We start from the raw sequence: 22,636 nt of genomic DNA, 5'->3' as shown, positions 1-22,636 counted from the left end.
GTCGTGCTCTTCTTCTGAGTGACTTTCTTCCTAACCTGCCTTGCTTCTTAAGGATTATCTTCCTCTGTGGTCTTACTGTTTCCGGCCACATTACTTTCAACACGATTTCTCCTCTCAATCTCTGTCGTCGTTGTTCTTCCAATGATAACTGCCAGTTTTGTTTTCAACTCCTCATATGACAGCTTCTTACTCCCAGATGAAATGGAGAAAGCATATAAAAATATGTGTTGCTGTATGTAAAATATACAGTGTTGCTGAGAGATCTAAAAGATGTGTGCAATTTGTACAAATTTACACCATGTGCAGATTGATAGGTTTTGACTATTAAATCGGGAGAGTTAACCAAGATTTTATTAACGTTCTCTTACCTTACCAGCTGGTCAGTACACCTCACTGTGGCTCCACCTTCCGGATCGATACTTTTTCCCCCGGTTCAGAAATCTCAACTCCGGGTCCCCTACACTCACAAGCCAGCACGTCTCAATCCGGATCAGAAGTCCTCGGCACTTCAGTCCTCCCCAGCCCAGCACAGCCCCGGATCCCCACCCCGGAGCTGTTCTCAATCCGGATCAATACTCCTCGGCACTTCAGTCCTCCCCAGCCCCGCAAAGCTCAGGATCCCCACCCCGGAGCTGCTCCCGGCCCGGCCCGGAACCTCAGCGGTACCCGGCCCGCGCGGGCAGCCGGACGCCATCGTAATGTTCTCCTCCACCGTACGCTATGATCAGAGGAGAGCCTGACAGCTCGCAGCCTTTAGGCTTCACCACGAGGACCTGCCGGCTGGTGATCAGGTGAACTTCTCTCGTGGATTTGGTGTACTCTTGGTAACCAGTGCGCCGGTTTACACGGGGGAAAATTGTCCTGTGGCGATCGACGCGCGGCTGTTATTAATATTACTGGAATGACCGTGTAAAGTATTGAGTTACAGAAATGTACATCATGAGGGCCTAACTAGTAAGGCCCCACCAAGCTAATTTATGGACAGTTTGGAGTGAGTGCGCGAGGCAACAAAAACACAGGATTTCTAAATAAGGTTTTCTAAATGAAGCAAGGAAGGAATCTACTGTCTCTTTCCTGGTAGCCATTTCTGACAGACTGAGCAGGGGTGTGGATTCGACAACGGTTTCGGTTTCCATTTCTGTGCCCAAGTTGAAGTCAGCTTTATAGGGGATAGGTTGGGGGTGGGGGTTTGTCATGGCACATGTACTTAAAAACTGTAGAGTCTTGACATGACGGATACATAGCATCCAAGAGTCCAGCTGCTGTGGGCATGTTTCTTCTGTTTCCCAGAGGGTTAAAGAGCTTTTTTGTGGTCTTGTTGATTGGCGTTCTGTTTGCTGCAACAGGAAGAGAGAGAAAGCAGTGTTTAGTGATTTATACCAACCAGAGCGAGACAGCATGACATGACACAACTCTTCACATATATTAATATCAAGACAACAGTTGTAATGTCAAGACATCATTTGGTATCAATTTCTTACCTCCTTTGTGGTAGTTGGGCTTTGCCCACTCCATATCTCACTGATGGGTTAACGTTTCGCCTCCAACACAGCAGCGGACCTTCCACTGTAGACATTCCACCTACACTCCTTGGATGTACAAGGTCTGGAGGCTACCACCATGAAGGTGTGCTCCATTTTGAACATGCGGGCAGCCACATGGTTGCACGTTGAACCAAGTCTACAAAAATACACCATGATGAGGACTTGTTTTATGTTATGTAAAATAACAAATTTAAACTACAATGTGCACAAAACTAATTCCTGTTGCAAAGACATGTTTTCATCAGTCAATTTCCATTACTAAAGGGAAAAAATTCAAGAGACATGATATGCAAGGGAAGCACAACACCCTTTTCATGATGACAATAATAATTGATAATACTTGTATTACTTTGTATGCTTTTAACAAAATTCAGGTTAATTATAATACGATATATAAACTGGTTATTATAAGATAAGATTCATTCATCCATTTATTAACAATGCATGAATCAGTTTTTTGCAGGAATATTTAGGTTATGAAAATTATTTTAGATTTCAAATGTATTTATGATATACAAACTAAAACTCACCCAGCAAAGCAGCTACAGTATGCACTGAGAATCCTCCCAGATTTCTTGTCCACAGCAACCCAGCAAGTGTGGGGAATGTTCCTAATTGAAGGCGTGCATGTAGTCTTGACGCACAAGCGTCGCTGTCAGGTCCTATGGGGTGGTGATCTTGCCCTTCTCTCAGGTGACCTTGCCCTTGTCCCAGGTGACCTTGCCCTTGTCGCAGGTGACCTTGCCCTTGTCCCAGGTGACCTTGCCCTTCTCTCAGGTGACCTTGCCCTTGTCCCAGGTGACCTTGCCCTTGTCCCAGGTGACCATACCCTTGTCCCAGGTGATCTTGCCCTTCTCTCAGGTGACCTCTCCCTGGTCCCAGGTGATCTTGCCCTTGTCCCAGGTGACCTTGTCCCAGGTGATCTTGCCCTTGTCCCAGGTGACCTTGTCTCAAGTGACCTTGCCCTTGTCCCAGGTGACCTTGCCCTTCTCTCAGGTGACCTTGCCCTTGTCCCAGGTGACCTTACCCTTGTCCCAGGTGACCTTGCCCTTGTCCCAGGTGACCTTACCCTTGTCCCAGGTGATCTTGCCCTTCTCTCAGGTGACCTCTCCCTGGTCCCAGGTGATCTTGCCCTTGTCCCAGGTGACCTTGTCTCAAGTGACCTTGCCCTTGTCCCAGGTGACCTTGCCCTTCTCTCAGGTGACCTTGCCCTTGTCCCAGGTGACCTTGCCCTTGTCCCAGGTGACCATACCCTTGTCCCAGGTGATCTTGCCCTTCTCTCAGGTGACCTCTCCCTGGTCCCAGGTGATCTTGCCCTTGTCCCAGGTGACCTTGTCCCAGGTGATCTTGCCCTTGTCCCAGGTGACCTTGTCTCAGGTGACCTTGCCCTTGTCCCAGGTGACCTTGCCCTTGTCTCCGGTGACCTTGCCCTGGTCCCAGGTGATCTTGCCCTTGTCCCAGGTGACCTTGTCCCAGGTGACTTTGCCCTTGTCCCTGGTGTCCTTGCCATTGTCTCGGGTGACCTTGCCCTTGTTTCAGGTGACCTTGCCCTTGTCTCGGGTGATCTTGTCCTTGTCTCAGGTGACCTCTCTTGTGTCCTTGTCAACCTCTCCATTGTCCTAGTTGAGCTCTTCCTTGTCAACATTTTTGATCCTCCTAGAACGTAATGTCATTTGAGATACAATAAGTTGTGCATATTGAATGTTATTGCATGATGATTGCAGTTATTACAGGAAGACAAACAAGTAAGCATAAGGGCAAATCATCATATCTATAGTTGTGGCTCTGCTAAACTATTTTCAACCATGATATATGCATTTATTATGTTAGCATGAACGTTCATCTGTGACACCCTTTTCATGATGACAATAATAATTGATAATACTTGTATTACTTTGTATGCTTTTAACAAAATTCAGGTTAATTATAATACGATATATAAACTGGTTATTATAAGATAAGATTCATTCATCCATTCATTAACAATGCATGAATCAGTTTTTTGCAGGAATATTTAGGTTATGAAAATTATTTTAGATTTCAAATGTATTTATGATATACAAACTAAAACTCACCCAGCAAAGCAGCTACAGTATGCACTGAGAATCCTCCCAGATTTCTTGTCCACAGCAACCCAGCAAGTGTGGGGAATGTTCCTAATTGAAGGCGTGCATGTAGTCTTGACGAACAAGCGTCGCTGTCAGGTCCTATGGGGTGGTAATGTACTTCATCATTAATCCACTTACTCTCAAAGTAGGAGTAGGCTTTCCCCTCTTTGTAGTCTTGATTTCGAGCTGCTGCTTCTTGGTTCGCTGACGCATGGGGCCTCGCACAGCAGCCATTTCGCGATTTTATTTATTTTATTTTATTTAATCTTCAAAGACACCTGGGTAGCTCCTTCAGCCAATAGCTGATTTCCAAGGAGGCCCAGGAGGGGTACAATAAGTAAAAGAATAATAAATTATACAAAGTACATAACAAAAGATGTAAATGAAATCAATATAACTGGAAGTTATACATAAATAAATGAATTATACGAAGTTCAACATGAACTGAGGGAATTAACAAGAAAACATAACTTCAAATCATAATCAACATAAATCGTTTTCCGTTCAAAATGATTGGAGGTCAGAGGTCGTCTTTAAAGCTGCCTTGAAGTGTTTTAAAGTTTGAAACTGCCTTACTTCAGCTGGTAGTCTGTTGAAATACTTTGCACCCGTGTAAGCGAATGCTCGCTGACCAGTTGTGGTATTGTATTTTGGTAAGTAATAGTAGTCTGTCTGGTGTGATATGTATGAAGATTATAATTGTGCAAAAACATTGAGGTTAGGTATGTGGGCATCAAGCCATTCAGACATTTAAATGCTGCTACACACACATGCTCAAATCTTCTTTCAGTCAGGTGTTTCCAGTTTAGCATCTGGTGGAGGCTGTCAGTGCTGCTCTCACGTAGTCTTCTTTGCAGCACTACTCTGGCAGCTCTGTTCTGTAGAATTTGAAGCTGCCTCTGCTTGAATTGAGGGCTCCACATCCCTCCCACACCGTGTCGCAATAGTCGAAAATGGGCAATATCATGGCTTTATACAGCATATCAGCAATGTTGAGGGTTAGGCAAGGTCTAAGGCGTTTCATTAGCCCAATTCTCTGTGCTACCTTGCCACAAACCTTGTCTACATGTTCATTAAATGATAGATTACAATCAAGATAAACACCAAGATATTTGAATGTTTGTACTCTCTCTATGATCTCCTGGTCAATGCAAAGTTTCAGAGAAGGTGCAAGTTTTAATCTATTGGCAGTACCAAATAGCATCCATTTAGTTTTGGATATGTTTAGCGTTAAACGGTTTGATTGGAACCACCTAGCTAGACCAGTAAGTTCAGAGTTGAGAGTTTGTTCGATGTGTTTTGCATTGTTGCTGGCACAGAAAATTGCTGTATCATCAGCATACAGACAGACTTTACATGCAGTGACAATATCCGGTAAGTCATTTATAAATATATTGAACAGCAAAGGGCCTAGTATAGACCCTTGGGGAACACCTAGAGTGACAGGTAGGTATTCTGATGTGCACCCGTTCAAAGAGACAACTTGTTGTCTCCCTGACAGGTAGTTTGCAAACCAATGGAATTCAGCACCTTGCACTCCCATCCAGGACAGTTTGGTTAACAGTAGTTTGTGGTCAACAGTGTCAAAAGCCTTCTTAAGGTCCAGATATACCACTCCCACCAGACTACCCCTATCCATGTTATGTAGTATATAGTCTTTAGCGTCTAATAGGGTTGATTCTGTAGAGTGCCCTTTTCTAAAACCAGACTGTTGGGTGGACAGAATACTGTTTTGGTGTAAATATTCAAGGAACTGTGTGTGTACTTCTCGTTCAAAAGCCTTCATAATAACAGGTAGTACAGAAATGGGCCTATAATTATTTGGATCTGTTGTCTCCCCCCCTTTATGTATAGGTGTGACCCTTGCTGTCTTCCAGTCTGCAGGTATATGGCTAGTAGAGAGAGACAAGTTGAAAATGTGAGTTAGAGGTTTGCATATGCTAGGTGCTGCTACCTGGAGAAGCCTTGCATGTATTTTGTCTAGACCAGTTGCTTTGTTTCTTTGCAAAGCTTTCAGTTTCTCATACACTGACAGTTCACTTACTTGTTTGAAGCTGAAAGTGGATGTCAGGTTTTTATATCTCTGAGGGCACTGTATGCGTAGGTTGGCAGATTGATTTTTAAAAGTCTCTGCCAATTTGTGGCCAATGGTAATAAAGAACTGGTTAAGGCAGTTGTAAGTGCCAACTTCCAATTTTGAATTTCCCGCCAGTAGATTAAGTTAGTATAGCTTCCCGCCAACTCCCTGCCCCCCTGAGCACCAGGGTAGGGAGCCCGTCTGTCTGGGACTTAGGTAGACAAGGCGACAGGCAGTGCATAAGGCACAAGCAGAGAGACAGAAGTCTGGTGTGGTTCGTGAGTTAGGACCAAAAAGGCCTGGGCACAGAAGTCCCAGGAAAGACCAGAAGAGGATTACAAAGGCCTGGATACAAGGATCCAGGAAATCCAGAAAAGGATTATCAAAGGCCTGGATAGAGAGGGTCCAGGAGATACCAGAGGATATTCTGTGGAAGGACGATGAGACCATACCAGTTTTACGCCAAGAACTCGCCAAGAACTCGCCAAGAACTTGCCAAGAACTAGCCAAGAATTCACCAGGAACTTGCTAAGAACTTGTCAAGAACTCGTCAAGAAGTTAACAAGAACTTGTGCTTTGTTCCTCGAATTGGGATCAAGAAATCAAACTGCCCTAGGAATACAATTACCAACAAGAACTCTACCAGCAAATTCAGAAACATCGAACTTATACGGCGGAAGTAGAACAGGGCGGATTTCAGTTTGTATTACTAACTCTACTGAAGATTAAACATTTATGACGTATTCCAATCAGTTTGTACGACTTCTTCCCTGAAGACCAACAGAGGTGAGTTCGGTAACACTTCCTCATACGTCCATCCCATGCAGAATAGCAGCAGCCACAGTAATAAAGTGGTGCTGCGCCTACAATAACTATAAGCATTTCAACCTACTTTGTTAGGGTCACGACTTGTAAGGCCACAGCAAGAAAATTTAATGGATGACATTCTCTGCAGACTCCAAATCTAATGCGAGCGGGCGAAAAAATAACAAGGCGGGCCGAAAAAAACATGGTTCCCACATTTTCAAATTTTGGCTCAATCATTGAATAAATGGTTTTGATTCAGTGTAAACTTCAAATTTCTTGTGTGTTTTTTTTTTTCGAAAATCAGGCGAAAATTAATGCATGCGCTGATTACTTGCTGTGGCCTAAGTCTAGATTGTTCCCGTGGATTGCTGGGCTGATACATGTAGAACTACTGGTCATGAATGACAAAATTCTCACAAGCTATTTTACATGTATGTCAAGTAAGGATTTAAGTAACAAGAAGTTTCTTTCAGTAATAATGGCAACCTATCATGACATATTTCTCGACAACATATTTACGGGGGCAGCATACATTTCCTAGCTCATGAGTAGACAATAGTAACCTGTCAATTGTACATACAATATAAACCACTTTTTCTACATTTGTAACTTGTAATGTAATTGACAACAAGTATGCTAAAGTATTTATACAAAGTTTACTACGTTTTACTGAATACAAAAATGTTGTAGCAAGAAATGGAGATAGCAGGGTTGAGCAGAGTTCCCCGACACTTATGTCTAGTGACCCAGGTGCTGGTCCAAATTAGCAAGGATCCAGTTGTTTGTTCCTTTTAAACAGTGGTAAATTGTGAGAATTCTGTAAAATTCAAATTTTTCCTAGTAGTGAATACTAGGGTAGTACAAAATGTATGAATACCTTAGCACCCCTGTACATGTACAGCAGAGCTATTTTGATTACTAGACATAACATTGAAGGCATTCTAATTTTCTTGGCTCTTTATACACAAAATAATGCAAATAGGATATAAAAGTGGGAATGAAGACAAAAAGCTTAGTTGCCAGGGAAACTCACATTTCTAAGTCTTTGTACCTTTTGAGCTTGCTACATTTAAGAGTCATACATGTAACATGACATCATCATTTTCTTTGTTTAATGTCAGATAACACAAAGTCTACCTAACAATGTAGATGTCAGGATGCAAAGAAAGGACACAGTCTACATCTGCTCTCTCATAGTGACTTCACCATTTTGTTGACCCGTTGGGCTCTCCTGTAGATTGGTTGCCATGGCAACAGTGGTGTTGGTACTGGGTGTGTCTGACGTGACTGTGCTGGGGGGCTCCGAAGATATAGATGAGGAGGCTGAGGAAGATTTGGGGGCTTTTTCTTTATAGTCTGTGATAATAACTGTGACGTTGTTGACTGTGACGGCCATGTGTGTGGCAGTGCTCCTATCCACATTTTTCAATCTTGGCCTGTGGGGACAGAAATGTACAAATGCAAACTGGCTGATTACATCGATAATTGGTACAGTGGTTAACTTTCAGGATACTGCTGTTCAATACTCTATAAAGTTGAGTGACTTGCGTGTAATGCTGTACATGTGTACCAAAGCCCACGTTCAGGTCTACAATAAAAGTCATGTAGGTCCAGAATTAAGTCCAGAGGTTTAGGTCTTGTAAGTCTGGACCTACCGGTAAACCCAGGGCATGTATATAAAATATGGGACTTCTTACTTAACATATCCAAATAGATAATGGGGCATATTTACTGAAATATGTAGAGTTTATATAAATGTTTTGGGGGGATTTGTCTGAAATAAGGTCGTAATTATCATCATCTAGTTTAATTTATGGTTTTCCAAACTCAAACAAGAATTCGTAGACATCGTATCTCCATGAGTTTTTTTATATGTCCCATTGACTTTGGAAACAAGATAGTAATTACCATAACAGGGCTCAAAATACAATTTTCAGGTACATGCAAAAACGCACATTGGCAAAGAGATAAGGTGCAATTTGAAAACTTTATGTGCAAAATTATATTTAGTTGGTTTGCAACTGTTCTCCAGCTGGTTTGAAAGTGGTAAACGATTTCTTTTCCAGGTGGCTCAGTAGTCAGTGAAAGCATCCTGCAAAAATTATGTAAACCCAGAATGAATTAACTGACATTCCTAGTTTGTGTTATTTGCATGATTTTTCAAGAAAAAAATTAAAAATACAAAGCTTTGAAACAAGAAGAAAAATATCAAAAGAAAATTTGTGGTATTTCTTGGCATTAGCTTTAGCTTTCCAGGGAGCCACTAGTGACTCCCACGCCCCTCCTACTCTCTACATTGTACATGTTACAAACACTAGTCTAAAACTAACTGATGGAATTTCCCGAAATCAAAACATTTTATACAGCAAATAAAGACCAACAGTTTAAGAGCAATAAATCCTTTTTACTTTGCATATTTGTTACCCTTGATTATCATGCACAATTTGTAAAGTGAAATACATTGTATACTGCCCCCTCCCCTCTTCTGCTCTAGGTGCAAAATTGCACATTCAAAATATTTTTAAGTGCAAATTTTGAAAATCATGTGCATTTTTGCACATTGCACATGGGTATTTCGAGCCCTGCCATAATATAGTTTAATTTTCTTTTTCTAAATTCAAGTTACAATATTTTGCACGTAAAATTCCTTTCCTTTGTCAATACTTCATTTCAACATATCCTCATTAATTATGCAAATGACCTCTACATTAAAATGATATTTGCATGGTGATGTTACACACGTCACAAGGTATAAAATTGCCATCATTCACCAATAAGAAATCATAGAATTTTCACATTAATTATGCCAATTAGGTCATCATTTGCATAATTGGTATCCATTGATGTTCCACCTGGCATAGATTAGATTACATGGATAAAAGTAATAATATATAAAACACTAATTATAGAATTTCCTCTAATTATGCAAATTAAGTCCACTTAAATTGCATCTAATTATGTACATCTCAGTTACCTACATACCAAAAATGATGAAAATACGTTGTTCCTATCTGGACTTATGGGCTACGATTTTGCCAGAAAACAAGTTGCTAGGGGACCAAATCCACACCATTTTATTCCTGACAAGAAAATCTGTCACCAAAAATCCAGGACCATAGCATGTTCAGGTCAAAAGATACAAAAAATGGGAGTTCTGCTGCAGTACCAAGGTCAGCCACCAGGGAGCCCATATTTGACCTTGACTTTTGTCTTCCTACAAGCTACAAACATACCAAATATCATCATAATCCATAAAGACGCTCTGAAGTTATGCTGACTACAAATGTGCGAAAACACAGACAGACAGACACACACACACACACAGACACACCAAAAACAATACCTCCATTTTTCATGGAGGTAAAAAGATACTTACATGTATTTCATTTTCTTATTGCTGCTGGTATTGGAGGGGTTGGTGTGCACAGCACTGTGTTCTTTTTTCTTGCCCATCCCAACGCTGCTACCAGTGTTGTTACTCACACTCACAGTGGCACTGCTATTGGGACTGGTGGCACTACCGGATACTCCGTTTTCCCGGTCCTTTTCTCCCCTCTCTCTTTCTCTCTTAGGGGGCTTAGGCTGAGGGGGGTTAAACTGCTGTGCCACCTGCTGTGCAACCAGTTGGGAATTTAGGCGAGGCTTCCTGTAAAGATTACATTGACTGGGTCACACTACTTTTCACTTGGGAGACAAGGTACAATTCTTTTTCAAAAACATCTCAAAACTGAATCATGGTATCAATACAAGTCCCACCCTATGCAAGCATCCAAAGTTAAAGTTAAAGTTAAATGGTAATCATGAAGTAAACACTGGAATACATGTATTTAAAAATCTTAATGTGCCTTTCTAGTTATTTACTTTGTTGAGTACCAACCATTAACCCATCGAAAACATAGTCTTTAACCAAGAAGACCCTACACATTTGCTAACCCACAGCTGTGGATCTCTTCAATGGCAAACTGTTATACCACAGTGAGACTGCACTGCCAATAAAAATGTAGACCTTACTTTTATGGATGACACCCTCTGAAGACCCCAAACTAGTGCGCGTGGGCAAAAATAAAAATGCTAGTAACTATACCACAGGAATACAAAGCTGGTATTGTAAAGTTTCGACGTATAGGACAAGCCGGCACATGCTGGCTTTTTGCGAAGTTTTGAATCGGCACTGTACGCATGTACTGAGATCTGGAGCTTCGTGGAGCTTTGGGTGCCATCCTACAGAATTACAGCCAGCTCCCTATTGTCGCTAACTAGCATGGACTACCCAAGCCTAGAGCCAGGCCAGAGCTTCAGAGGATGTGATCTTTTTTTTTTAGGTACAGGCGAAAATCAATGCGCGCGGGGATGTCATCCATAAAATTAAGTCGATGTGGCCTTGGGGCTAAAAACTAACAAACCTGTACCTTTAAAATTAACTTAAAGTACAGGTCTGCACCTAAACATTTACTTTTAGTGTATGTGTATGGTACACTGTACTTGAACAAAATTAACTACTAAGTGGGCACAATTTTTTAACTTAGGCAAATTGCATCTCAAAGTTGACAAATTTGACAATTCAGCTTTTGAAAATCAGGAAAACTTGTAAAAACCTTGTATTTGGATTAAAATCTATGAACATTTTGATATTTATACAGTCAAACCTGCCATGGCGACCACCACTTCATACCCACCACCTGGCCATGGGGACTGCTTTTTTCTCAGTCAACGGTTCAATTTCCCACATTTTGAAAGGCAAATCAAGCCGTGTTGAAGGGATTGAGAGTGGTTGTAGGTGGTCCTTTGGATGTTTTTATATTTTTCCCCAAGATTTTTGTCAATTGTCAGTCAAGGCTGATGGATTGGTTTAAATTTTTTTCCTTCACCTGCTGCAAAATTCCATTCCTACAATTGACAAAAAAAATGGGTGCTGGCTAGAGCCCTGACAGCCAATTTGCCCCGCTATTGTTGTGTTTGCAAAGAACCAATGTCGGCACACGAGTAAAAATATATCTTTCAGGATTAGTAAAAACGTATCTTTCAGCACTGATCTTAAGGCTGCCGTCATTTTCATTAGCAATTCGCTGCAGTTACGTGCCAGGGAACACTTATTTAGCACCAAGAGTTTGCTAAGACAAAAGGGAGAACTGTCGACTAAAAGCTGGAAACCATATGAATATTTCTATGGAAGGATAAGCCATCGGACATCGATTTTTACCAGACTAGTCAAAGATAAATACAAACTGCCGCAAGCAAATTCAGGTTTGGTCGCCATCTTCAATATGTAAATACTACTATAGGTCTTTGATTGGTTCACCTCAAATGGCCTATCCTCTGATTGGTTGATAGAAGGGGGTTAGGTGGCTGCTGTAAATATTCTTTGCTGACCAAAATTGTTTTTAAAGTTTTAAAATATTTTTCCTTCGTAAAGGCAAGGATGTTGATAAAATGACTAGAAATCGTGCATTATTTCACAAGCCGGGAAGTGATTAATGGGAAACAGCCAGGCAGATTGAGCTCATTTCTATTTTTGATCACCGTGCGTAACAGCACTCAGTAAAATTATTGTTTGCATTTGATTAATCACTTGCCCGCAACTTTGACCCACCTTAATCTACCTTATTTTAAGGTCCCTGGGATCTTACGATACTTACTGCATTTGACATAAAAGGACTTGAAACAATTATGCCTCATTCATGTTGTAAGTTGGCCCTCTAAAGGAGACCACGTGTCCAAGGCGACCGCTTTTCTCATGACCCCTGGGTGGCTGCCCTGTGCAGGTTTGACTGTACATTGTACAAAGACAAGAATTTACCACTAAAAAAGACAGTTGGTTACATGTATAACTCGATGAAACTTGTTTAGGTTAAGGTCCAGACTGTCCAGGCCTTGAGTATATATAAAATTTGTAAAACGTAAAATGTATGTTTCAGGTTGCAAAATCCCTGACTTCCAACAATACTGGCATTTGAATGATTTCAATGACCAATACTGATGCTGTTTGGACATTCATTGGTTGTCCAATGGTCTGAGTCTGTCGTACATGTACATTTATATGGAAATAAGCAATACATGTTGACTGTTGTGTGTGCCCTACCTTGTGGATGTGCCCTTCCTGACATCACACATGCTGCACTTGAAGGCCTCAGCATTGTTGCGGAAGGTGCATACGGAGCATTCCCAGTATCCCTCCGCCTCCGTCTTCTTGTCACGCTTTGGTCTGGAGGGAAGGGAACTATTTTATGTTAGTGGCATAATGAAGTTAGACTATGTTGTAATGCTTCAGGTCCCTAGTAACTACATGTAGCTACAGCTAACTGACCAGCAGTCCTGACAGACTTGAGGGGAAGCCAGGGTCACTCGGCTGCTGGCTTAGGTATGCCTTAGGTTTGGGGCATGCCAAGGAAAGTTTGGAATTTCTATCCCAATAAAACAGTTTCCCACAGTATAAGAAGGAAATTTCAACTGCAGGAAGACTTAGTTGACAACTACAAGTACAATGTAATAGCCTAATAGGAAAACAGGGTTCTCGCCAGCGCATTCGCCCGGCGTTGTGAATTTTTCCCCCGACGCTGTGATTTTTTCCCCCGACGCTGTGGTGCAGCAGGGGGATTTTGTGTTGTTTTTTCCCTTTTCAATCTGTGCTTCATTTGAATTTGAAAAAAAATATAGTCTTTGCTCTTGTCACAAGGAACACCTCAGACAATAGAAAACAAATTAATTGCCGCGGGCAAGTAAAGGCACCACTCCGGTAAGCACATGGACGTCGGGGAAAGTGATTTTGGGGACTCCCCAGTATAGCATCATTGGCACAATTTTCCTGATAAAAATACAATATTAGGGACTGTACGATATTTAGCGGGGGGGAGGGCCGGTCATCTGGGGGGGAGGGTCAAGGAAAACTTTTTTGGCTTAGGGGGAGGGTCTAGGAAAAATTTTTGGGCCTGGGGGAGGGTCAAGGAAAAATATTTTTCTCCAGATCCAAAATAACTTCAGACGTTCTCTCACCAAAATTTGCCTCTCAAAGTGCGGGAAAAAACGTTTTTGGTGATCTACAAATTAATTTTTCCGGAGGAAAATGCCCCGAACACGATCTACGTCGGACGTATCGTATCATCCGCGGCTCACTGGCGCCGGCGGTGTGTCAAAATACGTCCCCACCAGGCATGCGTCTTTGGACGCCTTATTTTTGCCACATGCAGACACTTGGTCGGATAAACTCAGAATTGTGTATCAGCAAAACAGCAAAAAGGCGTTCCCAAAATACAAGAAATGGCGTTTCCAGAGGGTCAAGATTTTAAAATTTTCCCGGGGAGCAAGCCCCGATCCCCGTTGTGTATTGTGGAAGAAGTTCGTGGACGTCATGCAGTCGAATAGCGAGTAAGAAACTTAGCTACAAGGTACTAGAAATCTAGCTTCGTATAGCAGCAAAATTTTCCCCCGAAAATGCAGGAAAACACGTTTACAGAGGGTTAAAAATCTCAAAATTTTCCCGGGGGAGCATGCCGCCGGACCGCCCTAGGTTCGCCGCGAGACGATAGTGGGTTCCATACAAATCTCAGCGGAGCAAACTCTGGTACTTTTTGAGGTATTATTTTAAAGATAAACAAAAAAATGTGACAATTTCTCCGGCCTAACCGTGGGCGGCTTGCAAAATTTCCGGCCCCATCTCTCCCTTTCTCTCGGCAAATTCTGCCTCTCAAAGAGCAGTACATAGCGTTGTTGATCGAGGACGACAAATTAATTTTTTTCGAGGTGTCCTCCACCCCAAAATGCAGCGCTATAAAATATACTAGTACATGTAATCAATATATTGTTTGGACGTCCTCTACACTCCAGGCGGGCAGGAACGTCTTCCGGCCTTTGGACTTGTAAAACGTCATTTTTTCTTCAATGTATATTATTGACGTCAAGGGGAGGGTCGAGAAAAAAAATTTTGAGCTGGGGGGAGGGTCAAGGAAAACAATTTTGAGCTGGGGGGAGGGTCAAGGAAAAAATGTTTTACCCGACCCTCAGACGACCGGCCCTCCCCCCCGCTAAATATTGTACGGTCCCTTAGTGCCAGTGAAAAGCGTGTCCATTTGTAAGAAAACCCATGAAAAGTCCCTAGATACCATTATCTTGGCAAAAACAGCGGTAACGGGGGGGGGGGATGTGCCCTAATTCCGACCTATGTTCCATGTAAACGCACAGGCCTTTGGTAATAGTTTATCTGACCAAAAACCCGCGCAACATGAGCTATAATATTGACAGATAAAGATCACAACGATTAAAGCTGCATATTTCACTTGAGTGTATCGCCTTGCACCCAAGCGTAATGGTTCGCAAAACGCACGACAGGTTTTTGGTCATTTTGCCGGTGAAAGGTTCTATCGCAACAGGGGTGCCCTAATTCCGACCCAGTGTTTAACACAGGTCGATCTGAGAAGAGAGTTTAGAAATTATAATACACAAATTATGACTGAAACAATCTACAACTGTCTTCTGTCCCAAACAAGTCCTCTTTTTACGATTACACGACTTGCTCCAAAGTGGCTGTCTGAAAAGCAAAACCTGCATTTTTGACACGCTCGTCAACCCCTGAACAAGTGTCGAATTCACACAGACTCGTCTGTTGTCGGAGTGTATGAACTAAAACAAACTTTGTGAGATTACCGATATCAACACAAAAACTTTGTCCATTCTTGTGGTTATTTTTAGGCACGTGCTCCCATGCATAACGCCGCAACAAGGATTTTTCAAACTAGTTCGGTATTAGGGATGGGTCGGAATTAGGGCACCCCCCGTTAAATATCTTATTTTCCTGATGATACAAACTGCACATGTATTTTCTACCTGGAACCTGGAGCAAGTATTCCAAAGGTGTTAAGGCCACACCAATTTAATTTGTTGGTTCTCGGAATTTATCAGAAAAAATATGAAGCGACAGGGCGAAAAAAAATAAAAATAAAAACAGGTCTAAGGCATCCTATTATAGGCTTAAATGCTATGAAATGAGCCATGAAGTCAACACAAAAGGCTGGGTTAAAATTTGAACATTGAATTGTGAACTTTTAATCAAACCACTGCAATGATAGATGGGAAAACTGTAACAACTAGGAAGAAAAGGACTTTCCTCAGCTGTTGGGGGCAAAACATGAGCATTTTTCAGTTGATTCAGGACCAGAATCAAATTTTTTTTTTTTTTTTGCAAATCAGAAAAAAACGAAGGGGCGAATCCGAGAACCAACAAATTAAATTGGTGTGGCCTAATGTATTGAAAACTACGCTAGATCATTTCCTTGCAACTGCTGTTGCCTAAAAAATATTTCTTTGTTCTTTGGGCATAGCAAAAAGACCCATTTTACACAATTAGAAAAGACCTGTTTCACACCATTTTCAAGTGATGTATGCCAAAGCTGCAAATATCATTCTTTGAGCATATGCTCAAGGCACCCCTGTACCAAATGACGAATTCTACATTCCGTATTTCCGTAGAAAGACATGGTACAGGCTAGGTAAATAGTATGTTGCTTCGTTCACAAAAAGACTCTCTGACCACTATAACATTACTACGATAATCATCTTCAAAAAACCTACACTATACATACACACAACACCCCCCAAAACAATATCAAACTGTCGAAGGCATGAGTCCTCCGAACTCTAGTTTATTTTAAGATGGTTACAACTTACAGAAGGGCATAGACCTTATTGAGGCAGTCCAAAGGAGGGCCAGCAAAATGATCCCTGAGCTACAAGACTTATGCTATACAGAAAGACTAAAAAGGATGGGACTGACAAGCCTAGCAGTCAGAAGGTTCAGAATCAGAGGGGATATGCTGGAAGTACATGTATTTAGAATCCTCAAAGGGTTTTAAGGCATTGAAAAAGAATCACTTTTCCAACCCTTGGTTACCCCGAATGTCGGACGACTCGGACCATTACTAACTTGGCCCAGACAACTCGGCCCATCTACCTGGTCAACTCGGCCCATCTACCTGGTCAACTCGGCCCAATACCGCGGAGACAGTAATTTAGACAGAAACACACGCACACACAATGTCAATTTTGGAACAAATATCATCGATCTACAATCAAAAGTTTATTCAAGTAATGTAATTTCTTTCTTTTTACACAAGTATAACGACTACAACTGGCACTACTTCTTAGTCAACGAACGATGTTGATTGAAGGTTTACTACTTACATACTACAGTCAAACCTGTCTATAGTGGTCACTCAAGGGACTGGCCAAATCTGACCACTATGGCCAGGTGACCACTATAGAGAAACAGCCGGTTAGTTGACCCCCCCCCCGCCAAAAAAAAAGCGACACATGATGCTTTCAGTACCAACAGAGATGTCTTTATTCTGAAACATATGAATACATACATTGCACCCCTTTTTGGATGTAACGTTACTTGTTAACGTTATAGTTCAATAATTTGTTGTTCTTTTACTTTAGTTTAGCCTGGTATCCAGTCTGATTCGTGGTCGGGGCCGCAAGAGCTCTGGCCCGCCCGCCTCACATAAGCGTCCCGGTGTGTATTTCACAAGAGATTAATTAGCCCTCCACGAACTATCGTGTTGGGGGAAACCAAATCCCCGAGCATACTCTCTCTGATTAGCGTAACACTCCTACTGGGACGGTCTGTTGCACTGGGCGGGGGAAGCTCTTAGACTACTAGTTAGAGGCCCCGAAGACACAACCTGCCTAAACACCCCAATACCCCCAATCACGATCAGACTGGATACCAGGCTAACTTTAGTTGTACTTGGTTGAAAAATAATGAAACCATTCACACTAAAACATACAAAATCACTGGTTGTCATTTACTGTTCTTGTGTACATACTACATGTGGCTAAAGAAAGAAAGCAAAACAAGCAAAAATAAAGTTTCTGTCAACTCCAAGCAAATTTCTACCGACTGCAAACTCATTTAATCTAAGCTCAGCTTTCGACGATTTCTCCACACTCTCTCTGCCAGTCCGATCACTTCCACCTTTTGGAATAAGTTCGGCGTCTGTCTTTCCGCTTTCGCCATCGTTTCTCCGCAATCGCCACGTTACTAGTAAGTCGAGAAGTGTAAGAGAACGACATCGCCATGTTTTTGTTCTTTGGTGAATGCTTCGCGCGACCGACATACGCCACAGCGAATTCCAACCACGTAAATAAGTTCTTTTGTACCAAGATGCTGTCCATTTAGTTAACAGCAAAATAATTGTCCGTCAGTTGCCAGTTACTTTCCGTTTTTGGTCGTTTTTGAACATGAAAACGCAGAGAAAAACTCCTTTGTTTACGGCTTAGGTTTCTTCCCGCGTGGGTTGTCTGCCTCTACCATTATGCCAATGTGGTAGTCAACAGAAAATTGGCTCCTTTCAGGCTTATATCTTTTGTAAAATATCTAGTACAGTCTTAAATTTACATCTTAAATTACTTGTAGTAATGTATTTCAAATATTTATTAATGTAATTACGTCATTTGATTCTATAAGATTAATGAAAACTCGGTGTATGTACCTCCATAACAGTGGAGTCGTCCGTTGACCCCAATTGACCCGTCTGCTGCTGGCACAAGCGCCATCTTGGAAAACACGAAGCGCATTTTCCCATCCCAAATTTCTTGAGTTATGCCTATGAAAAACGGACGCTGGGCACATATCTACGCATTTCAAGGAATCGAAAAACCAAATGTGGATATTCTTAAGTTTTTTTGTAAAGATAATGGCCGTAATCTTTGCCGAGCGGCCGAGTCCATTGAAAGCTACATGCGGCACGCACGGCACTGGCGTTGGGGAAAACGATATCAAAGACACGCGACCGCAGAAACTTCGTGTCAAAACCAAGTTTTCCTTTATTTATACACATATGGAGTCGAATTTTCAGTTCACATTTTAGTAATGTAGCGATCGGAAAATCATCCCAAGGCTCATTTATAACGGCTGTAGTCCGAGTTGGGTGGTGTTACGGCCGTGGTGCTTAGCGGGTTACGGTCAGCCGCGACCGCTATCGGCGGTGTTGACATGCCGGCGGGACCGGAATGGGGTGACCGCTGACCGCGTTGAACAGTGACCGCTATAGACACGATTCTTAATGGTTACGTCAATGGGAAAAATTCAAGGGACAGGCAAAAACTGACCGCTATGGCCGAGTGACCACTATACAAAGGTGACCGCTAGTACAGGTTTGACTGTATTTCTACTAAAGTAATCGGTACAACAGTCACATAATTATCGTCATGAAACAAAGTAAGAATGTACTAAAATAGTGAAACAAATGAATTCGTTTAGTATCGTGTGGTAGGCACAACGTTAACGATGGGCAAAGTCGTCGCTCTCCGGTACACTGAATGACTAGACTTTTTTGGATCCCGTTTTATAGCCAAACAATTCAATAGTTTTGTTGTCTAACAAAAAGTCGCGGTCTCGGTTAAAGCCATGTTGATTTCCCAAGCGCATGCGGGGTTTTGACTTTAAAAAAACTCAAAGTTTACAGTTCAAAGTTGTCTAACAAAAAGGTGAAGACGTGGTCTCTATAAAATCCTGTTGATTGCCCAAGCACCAGCAGTTTTGGACTTCAAAAACTTCATAGTCAACATGGTTGATTTGGTGGTGGGCGGAGTTAACCAGGATGGTGGGCCGAGTTGACCAGGGCGGTGGGCCGAGTTGACCAAATTTGCGATGGGCCGAGTTGGTAACGGTCCAAGTCGTCCTGATACCCCATACAACACGAGAAGTCATAGCCTGAGATTAAAAATCCCCCCAGCGAAACTGGAAATCACAGAAAGATCCTTTGCAGTAAGAACAGTTGTCAATGGCTTTGAGACTAGCATTGACAGCTACATCAAGACTGTGTTCCATGGAGGAGCTACTAGAGAAAAGCTCCTGATCATGACTGCAGAGATATACAGGAACATCCCTACAGTTAAGGTAAATTCAAAAATAGAGGAACCATCAAGTGACAAATTTATGGTACAGTAGCGAACTTAGGACCCCCCCCCCCCATTACAGTAGAATTATAGCATATTTTTGAACCCTAGATAATTACCGCATGAAACTGCAAAACTTTAGGTCCAACATGCCATTACTTCTATGGAAAAAAAACACGCCACTTACTTAGTGTGCTTTTTTCCGTAGAAGTAATGGTTAAAATTTCTTTGTTTAAGATGGCATAAATGCATCCCAAACTCATCAGTATGGATTGAGTACATGTGCACAAGAAAGAATATGTCTAATAGCACTAAAATTTTAGGTTGGGGGGGGGGGTCATAAATCACTGGCTTTAAAAAATGGTACTTCGTTGGAATTAATGGTAAATCGTCTTTAAACCAGCTGAGATGAGTGCAGTAAAAAGCTCTATATGGACTGTCTGCTGCTAGCCTGGGTACCATCCTACTTGTATGCCGGGGCTCCCACAGTCGCTTCCCTAAGAAGTAGTACTTCTTAGGCAAGCGACTGTGGGAGCCCCGGCATACAAGTAGGATGGTACCCAGGCTAGTCTGCTGCTGCCTCTCTGCTGTTCATTACTTAAAAATTAGCGCTATCTTCTACTCAGAAGAAAACATCCTATAACTGGGATAGTAACGGCAGTGAACCTTAATCCGACACTTGAGTGCATCTTGTAGCCTGTTTTTAACGCCATACCTACGTGTGTGTCACTCTCCCAACCATTGAGATATCGCTGGAAAATTGCGTCTTTAACATCGCTCCCGATTCACCGTGCCCTGCGTATTCTGTTCTAAGCGAAACCTTAATCCGACGCCATGCAACAGTGTAGCTGTTTGCCTGTAATTTTGCTATTCACAACAACACTTTTTCTCAATCCCTTTGTCAAACAACAGACACTTACACTAGTTATCATTGGCATCAAAAGTAACAGTCGGCAGGCCGGTGCACCGCCGGCATCGCTACATCAGATCACGTGGCTTGGGACTATTGAATTTTCAAAGAAGGGGACCACATTCGAATCAGTTACGGCGGGGCATTTCGTTGCAAGAAATATTTGAATATGGAATAATTGAAGAATTTTACGATAATTTTACCATACAGAAAGCTTATTCTGCACTATTCCGAAGTATTCGTCACTAAATTAATTTTGGCGATATACAAGTGTTGCGATCATTTGCCACGTCCACGTACGGACTAGTGGTATCGTCTTCAACAACAACAACAAGTATTCAAAATGGCGGTTTTGTTCGATCAGCCGCTGAATGACCGTAACAAACTCGCTCTGTGCTTAAAAAGAAGGACACTTCTAGGCAAGTGGTTTGTCAGCAACAGACACTTTATTAATTGTTTTTTTTTTATTCGCTGTGACGTTGAATGTATAGCATGAGGATGTAAAGAAGAAATTGTCTATGTTTTGACCACTGTCCTTCCGGAAGCTTCCTCCCACGACATGCCGTACCAGTGTAAAACAGGCTGAAAATTTCATGACCTCATCTCCATGTAACATGTTGACTTCGTTAGCTCACTGTTTCAAGTTTTTATGCTGTATACCTTATTGAGTTTGTAAAGCAATTAAAAGATTTTGCATATCAGTGCTAGATCCTAACAGACAGAGGAGTGTTGAAAAGTGTCGGATTAAGGTTGCGTCAGATTAAGGTTCACTGCCGTTATTATATAACTTATTGTTGTTGTTGTCCTTGTTTTACATCTAATATATCCCTAGACGTGATCTCTTGGTGCTCGTTTTCGCGTGGTTCAGCTCAGAGTCTCTCTAGGTAGTTTGGTCTTGGTGCCTTGTGCTTATGTGAAGCTGGGAGTGTCTTTATTGAGAGCACGTCGAAACGGTGCGTACTCTCAATGTACCGGGAGAGGATTAGGTACATCTGCTTGTTTGCTGCTTCAGAAAGGCCTTCTCTCATTCTGGCTTGGGTGGACGATATCCGTGTCTCTGTTTTCCTCTTCTATGTTGTATGTCTCATGTATGCTGTCAGCTTCTAGCAGCATGTGATGCCGTTTGTTGTCATAGCGAGGGCAGTGGTACAGGTAGTGATTGGTGGTCTCTGAGACGTCACAGTTTGGGCAGTGTGGTGGAACCTCAGGGTTTTTCCAGTTCTGATGCAAGGGTACCGAAGTAACGGGTTCCTCACTAGCCACCCAGTGCCGAACTCGCGGGGAAAGTGGCATCGGCACTCGGGGCCCTGTGCGGAAGGAAACTCCACACAGGAATTCTAGTGCTGAATGGCATGGTTTGATTTGTCGATTTAGAGTTTCCAGTGCTGAAGCCGCCGACACTGGACACCAAGTGTTGACGTAACTTCGGCACTGGAAGCCGCCTCACCTCTCTGTACACCTAGTGCTGAGAAAGGAACCCGTTACTTCGGTACTTTTGCTGTTCTGATATGCATTCAGTCTGGTGTGTCCGCTCACTAGCTGATGACTATGGTATGAGGGTCTAAATTATGGGGAGGGGGGCACAACCAACGTTACCCGCGAAACCAGACATATTCGTCTCTATTCGTTCGTGTTTTTAGAGAATATTTTCATATAAGTGCATCAAATTTCAATATTATCAGAGTATCAAATTACCCTCTTACCTATTGGGACTTCTTCTTTGTTCTCCCTTATCCGTCATTCTGCAGAAACTCCGATTTGTGGAGAATTCCGTGGAGAAACTCCACTGCCTTGAGCAAAGATGTCTCCTCTCAGCGCGGTAGACGTCATGTGACCTATTCAAGCCAATCAGAGTCCAAGGCAGGTTTTATCGGGTTATTTGCGGTCACCAGATCATTGACAGAGGAAGATCTTTAAGAGGGCCTGCAAGGGGGAGTACTAGTGATTACGAATTACACAAAATTTTCGCCGCCTATTACGAATTACGTTAAAGTCTCAGAGCTGATTACGACTTTACGATTTGCGGCTAATGTCCAATCACGAATTACGTTGATTTCTGCGGAGGCTGCCTACGAATTACGAAGTGTAAAACGGCCTGATTACGCCTTACAAAAAAGGGCTTGCAGGCCCTCCTTTATGCACGACAATTGCACACGGTACAATGTATGCCTAATGGTAGCCGCGGCGACTGTTGTAGGGCTTCTCTTGCTTGCAGTTTTTTACAGTGTTAGGGCTACTGTAAAAGACTGCAAGCAAGAGAAGCCCTGCAACAGTCGCCGCGGCTAGCCTAATGGCAAAG

At 42.4% G+C, this 22,636-nt stretch overlaps 1 protein-coding gene across 2 annotated transcripts; it reads right to left on the bottom strand.

Annotated features, from left to right (window-relative positions):
* Positions 1-6,796: 6,796 nt before the first annotated feature.
* On the bottom strand, positions 6,797-22,189 carry LOC109476861 (RING1 and YY1-binding protein-like). 2 transcript variants are annotated; one of them, XM_019777878.1, is made up of 4 exons: positions 22,041-22,189; positions 12,616-12,753; positions 9,913-10,182; positions 6,797-7,972 (listed from the first exon to the last, which is right to left on the bottom strand). In XM_019777878.1, exons 1-4 carry the CDS (start codon positions 22,076-22,078, stop codon positions 7,714-7,716), a joined length of 705 nt encoding a protein of 234 aa, XP_019633437.1. In that variant the 5' UTR covers positions 22,079-22,189; the 3' UTR covers positions 6,797-7,713. The 2 variants fall into 2 exon arrangements, with proteins under 2 accessions (XP_019633437.1, XP_019633438.1); XM_019777879.1 differs by having other exon boundaries at positions 12,616-12,738; positions 22,041-22,185.
* Between the last annotated feature and the right edge of the window lie 447 nt (positions 22,190-22,636).

This window comes from Branchiostoma belcheri, unplaced genomic scaffold, assembly GCF_001625305.1.
Source record: "Branchiostoma belcheri isolate BF01 breed outbred unplaced genomic scaffold, Haploidv18h27 scaffold398, whole genome shotgun sequence".
Classification (NCBI taxonomy): Eukaryota; Metazoa; Chordata; class Leptocardii; order Amphioxiformes; family Branchiostomatidae; genus Branchiostoma; species Branchiostoma belcheri.
This window is presented reverse-complemented; position numbering and strand designations above follow the sequence as displayed.

Coding starts and splice junctions, on each gene's coding strand:
- LOC109476861 (XM_019777878.1), bottom strand. CDS start 22,078: ATGACGGATAAGGGAGAACAAAGAAGAAGTCCCAATAG. Junction 12,754..22,040: donor CAAAGAAGAAGTCCCAATAG/GTAAGAGGGTAA, acceptor AACATAAAATAG/TTCCCTTCCCTCCAGACCAA. Junction 7,973..9,912: donor AATAAGAAAATGAAATACAT/GTAAGTATCTTT, acceptor CTGTCCCCACAG/GCCAAGATTGAAAAATGTGG.